This window comes from Anarrhichthys ocellatus, unplaced genomic scaffold (assembly GCF_004355925.1).
Source record: "Anarrhichthys ocellatus isolate YVR2014 unplaced genomic scaffold, GSC_Weel_1.0 scaffold236, whole genome shotgun sequence".
Classification (NCBI taxonomy): domain Eukaryota; kingdom Metazoa; phylum Chordata; class Actinopteri; order Perciformes; family Anarhichadidae; genus Anarrhichthys; species Anarrhichthys ocellatus.
In genome coordinates this window covers 105,877-110,372 of record NW_022280266.1, presented here as the reverse complement: position 1 = coordinate 110,372, position 4,496 = coordinate 105,877, and the positions used below count along the sequence as shown (strand labels likewise).

At 44.2% G+C, this 4,496-nt stretch overlaps 1 protein-coding gene across 9 annotated transcripts in view; it reads left to right on the top strand.

Moving 5' to 3' along the window:
• The window catches only part of LOC116401036 (mitogen-activated protein kinase kinase kinase kinase 3-like), a 27,984-nt gene that overhangs the window by 18,881 nt on the left and 4,607 nt on the right, over positions 1-4,496 (top strand). For 5 of the 9 annotated variants that reach the window (XM_031879218.1, XM_031879214.1, XM_031879216.1 and 2 more), the window contains 11 exons: positions 53-132; positions 1,298-1,358; positions 1,471-1,588; positions 1,714-1,772; positions 1,928-2,031; positions 2,459-2,630; positions 3,231-3,299; positions 3,400-3,492; positions 3,606-3,676; positions 3,953-4,008; positions 4,103-4,153. In XM_031879218.1, the coding sequence (XP_031735078.1) occupies positions 53-132; positions 1,298-1,358; positions 1,471-1,588; positions 1,714-1,772; positions 1,928-2,031; positions 2,459-2,630; positions 3,231-3,299; positions 3,400-3,492; positions 3,606-3,676; positions 3,953-4,008; positions 4,103-4,153 (934 nt within the window). The remainder of the gene's footprint in view (positions 1-52; positions 133-1,297; positions 1,359-1,470; positions 1,589-1,713; positions 1,773-1,927; positions 2,032-2,458; positions 2,631-3,230; positions 3,300-3,399; positions 3,493-3,605; positions 3,677-3,952; positions 4,009-4,102; positions 4,154-4,496) is intronic. The other 4 variants (XM_031879222.1, XM_031879221.1, XM_031879220.1 and 1 more) reach the window with 1 other exon arrangement.

Below are 4,496 nucleotides of genomic sequence, written 5' to 3'. Positions count from 1 at the left end.
TGTGTGTGTGTGTGTGTGTGTGTGTGTGTGTGTGTGTGTGTGTGTGTTTCAGACCAGTATTTGATATTTGGAGCTGAAGAAGGAATCTACACGTTAAACCTTAATGAGCTGCACGAGACCTCCATGGAACAGGTGAGACCAGAGATCAAGCTGTTTAAGATGAGTGATATAATATAAATATAAATATAGTAATAAACAGAGTTTTATTCACATCTTAGTTTCTACCTTTTACTGTAATATGTTAGGGGTGGGGGAAAAAATCGATACAACATAGTATCGCGATATTTTGTGTGGCGATATTGTATCGATACACGGACGCCAAGTATCGATCTTTTATTATATAAACTATAAAAAAAAATTACTAGAAAAATCAAATCAGTTGCTTTTTCAGTCCACTAGATGGTGCCGACTTGTTTTCTGGTGAGGTCAGCAAAGGTCCCGGGTCAGCGTGATTGGTAGGAAGTTGGTACAAAGATAGAGACATCTGGCCTCACAACGGGGTTAAATCTGCCAACAGTAGCCAGGCTCATGGGGAGAGTGCAGCGCATAACTGGCTCTCTGCCCTCGACGTCCACACATCGCAAGTTATACTGAGTTATATAACTCTAATATCCTACTTATATAAGTTATAGTTCATATACTGAGTCCACACGTTTGCATTTAGTTAAGTTGGACTATGTAGTAATACAAACAGTTCAGTTGGTCAGGTTCGTGCAACATTCATGACATTGTTGGTCAGTCTGTCAGCTTGACAATCATTCTGCTGCAATAAAAATGATTGAAGTGAGATGAACACACTGAAAACTTTATCTTATTAGATAAAACATGTTGACAGTTTTCCTTTGGGGACATAATTTGAAGTTGAAAAAAGTAATAAATCGCAATATAGGCCTATGTCATCGCAATACTCATAATATCGCAGTATCGTGATAATATCGTATCGTGACCCAAGTATCGTGATAATATCGTATCGTAACCTAAGTATCGTGATAATATCGTATCGCGGGACCTCTGGTGATTCCCACCCCTGTAATATGTGAGAAATTCATGAATAATGACGCTTTACACTAAAAAAAATTAGAATAAAGTAAAAATGTTGAGATAAAAAACCTCAAACTTTTGAGATCCTCTCACACGTATATATTGAAATTTAAACTTTTCTCTCAACATTTTTACGTTATTTTGAAAATACTGAATATAAAGAAATCTTCTTCCTCATTGTGCTCATGTATCCTCCTCTTCCTCACTGTGCTCATGTCTTCCTCTTCATCCTCCTCTTCCTCGTGTCTGTCTGCAGCTCTTTCCTCGGCGGTGTACCTGGCTCTACGTCATGAACAGTAGTCTTCTCTCCATATCCGGTGAGCTAGTTGTATTAAAAAGGTTTATTCTCATAAGCTGGATCCTACACGTTGCATCTTAAAGTCGACATTATTCCGTCTTGACTTCTGTTCCTTTCTCTCCCCCGAGCAGGAAAAGCCTCCCAGCTGTACTCCCACAGTCTGGGCGGTCTGTTCGAACAGGCCCGACAGTTACAGAAGTTACCCGTCGCCATTCCCACACACAGGCTGCCCGATAAGATGATTCCCAGGTAAACAGGAAGTCAAACGTAACAGTCACATGAACATTAAGAAGAGTATTGTACTGCATTGTAATCATCCGCTCCTCTTTAGTCTCAAACCATTTGAATAACGTGATTTCTCTCTTTGTCTGTAGGAAGTTTGCCGTCTCCAATAAAATTCCAGACACTAAAGGGTGCCAAAAGTGCTGCGTGGGTGAGTTTCAGTGAAGCGGGGTTTTATATTTACACGTGTGTCACTGCTGTACTAGTCCTGCTTGTGTCATGGCTGAACATAGCAGCATGTGTGTAATACTTGAGTTAAAGTTAAAGGTTACCATGTTGCTGATGGCCGGTGTTGTCTCTATGCAGTGCGTAACCCGTACACTGGCCACAAGTACCTGTGTGGAGCCTTCCAGTCCAGCGTCATGCTGCTGGAGTGGGTGGAGTCCATGCAAAGGTTTATGCTCATCAAGGTCAGTTTCTTTATTACAAATGAAGATTTTAAACATGTGACATGTTTGTTGAGTCTGCTCTGATGTCTGCTATGGTTACAAAAACACCGGCGGGATGGAGAAGCATGTTTTCTTTAAACAGTCGCCAAAACCAGTCCGTTCATCACAGCCAGAAGCTGTGAAAACTGTTATCATTGTCAGATTTTCATCTTTCCGACGGTCCTTAAACACATCATGTGTGACGAACGTGTCTGTCAGAAAGAAAGCTTTAAATTGTGATATAACAGTATATATATACCAGTCATATGACTGAACACACAGCGGAGAGGAGCGGCTGTACCATGTTAATAGTTTAATGTGTAAAACTAGCTTTAGTGTCGGCACTACTGCCTGTTTCCTCTGAGACGGACATCGCTATCACCGACCGTGTCTCTGTCTGCCTCCACAGAACATCGACTTCCCGTTGCCGTGTCCGCTGGAGGTCTTCGAGATGCTGGTGGTCCCGGAGCAGACCTACCCTCTGATCTGCGTGGCGGTCAGCAAAGGCACCGAGCTCAGCCAGGTGGTCCGGTTCGGCACCGTCAACCCCAACTCTACCTCCTCCTGGTTCACAGAAGCAAGTGAGAACAGTGTGCCGGCCTCTGTTACCGCCAGTTAAAGGATCGCTGGGATGTGTTGAAGTGTGGTTGTAAGAGGTACTTTTTACCTTAGTCAGCGTATTTCCTCTGTACAGTAGATGGAGCAAAGCCATGTACTGCTGTGGACGTATTTAAACACCAAATAGAATCTCTATCAGTTTAAATGCTGTATTCAGAATGTTTCACCTCTTTACTTTGCTGCCAGTCAGACCTTTATGACAAGCAGCTGAAGCTGTTGTCTGTCCTCTCGTTACACTTTAAAGACACTCACTAACTAGCCGATGGAGGCAGCAGTAGAGCAGCAGCGCCTGTGTTCTGAGAGGTTAAATCACTGTTTGTGTGAATGAGTCTGGTGTCTTTAAAGAGAGGATAGATAACCCTTCACAATGAGCTGTCTGAAATACGTCCACAGCAGTACTTTGCTCCTCTGAACTCCCTCTACTGTAGTAGTACTCTGACTGAAGAGAAGCCCCTCATACAAACACATTTCAGAGCACCTGAACCCTTTACACTGACCCTGGATGTGTCCTGAGATGTTCAAACATGGAGGCCGACATTAAGCTCTCCTCTCTCTCTCTGCAGACACACCACAGACCTGTGTGATCCACGTCACTCAGCTGGAGAGGGACACCATCTTAGTCTGCCTCGACAGTGAGTCACAGTTCTTTACATGCGTGTGTTCATCGTGCAGCTTCAGGTCAGAGTGCATGAGGCTCTCTCTCTCTCTCTCTCTCTCTCTCTCTAACCACAGGGAGTATAAAGATCGTGAACCTCCAGGGACGGTTGAAATCCAGCAGGAAGTTGTCAGCCGAGCTCACCTTCAACTTCCAGATCGAAGCCACGGGTAAAACAGAGCTCACGACATGAATATAGAGACCAAAATGTCTTTCATGAACTGAAGTCTTCAGCTCCGCTGTACTTCAGAGATAAAGTTCTTGTTTCTGTTTGTCTCTGCAGTTTGTCTCCAGGACAGCGTTCTGGCCTTCTGGAGGCACGGCATGCAGGGACGCAGCTTCAAGACCAACGAGGTGAGCTTCAGTACAGAGTGTCTCTGACGTCCTGGAAAACCTGGAAAACTGTTTACATGTGAAAAATAAGAGAAGAAGTCCAACGTTATTCTGCCTTTCTACTGAGCACCAACACGGATCTCATGAACACGTGACTCGAGTCTCGTGACTCTAAGGAGAGAATTTAACGGATGATTCTTCTCACGTTTAACTCTGTGAATTAAGAGATTATTTAGTTGCATTAATGTCTGCGATATCACATGAAATGAAGCCTGAATGGTCTCACATGTTCCTCAGATCACCCAGGAGATCTCTGACAGCACACGCATCTTCAGACTACTGGGATCAGACAGGTGAGAACACACACACACATTAACACATACACACTTCACACACACACACACTCAGGTCTCTGCTAACACCCTCTCTGATGTCTCATCACCGAAGACGTGCCGACTGTAGAGATCCAGACACCAACAGAGGCCTCGCTCTGCCCAGGTACACTCGCTGCTCGCTGGCCTCTTCTTCTGTCTCCGACGTCGCTGATCAGCAGCTCGTTAGGAGCGTCTGATGGGATTATAGCAACGGTTTAAAGTCACACACACCAAAATCATCTGCTAACACACTTTAAACTGACAGCATAAGAAGTCAAATCTAGTCAATTGAGTCCATTTTGGTGTCAACCTGCACAAAATCTGATGCTTTGGTGTCGACCAGATGATTTTGGTGTCTGATCGTCTCACTTTGAGTGAAGGCTTAAAACAGGGGGAGGCTTTTTCTCCCAAATAACGTCTACAGTAACGGGGCTTCTACAGTAACGGGGCTTCTACAGTAACGGGGC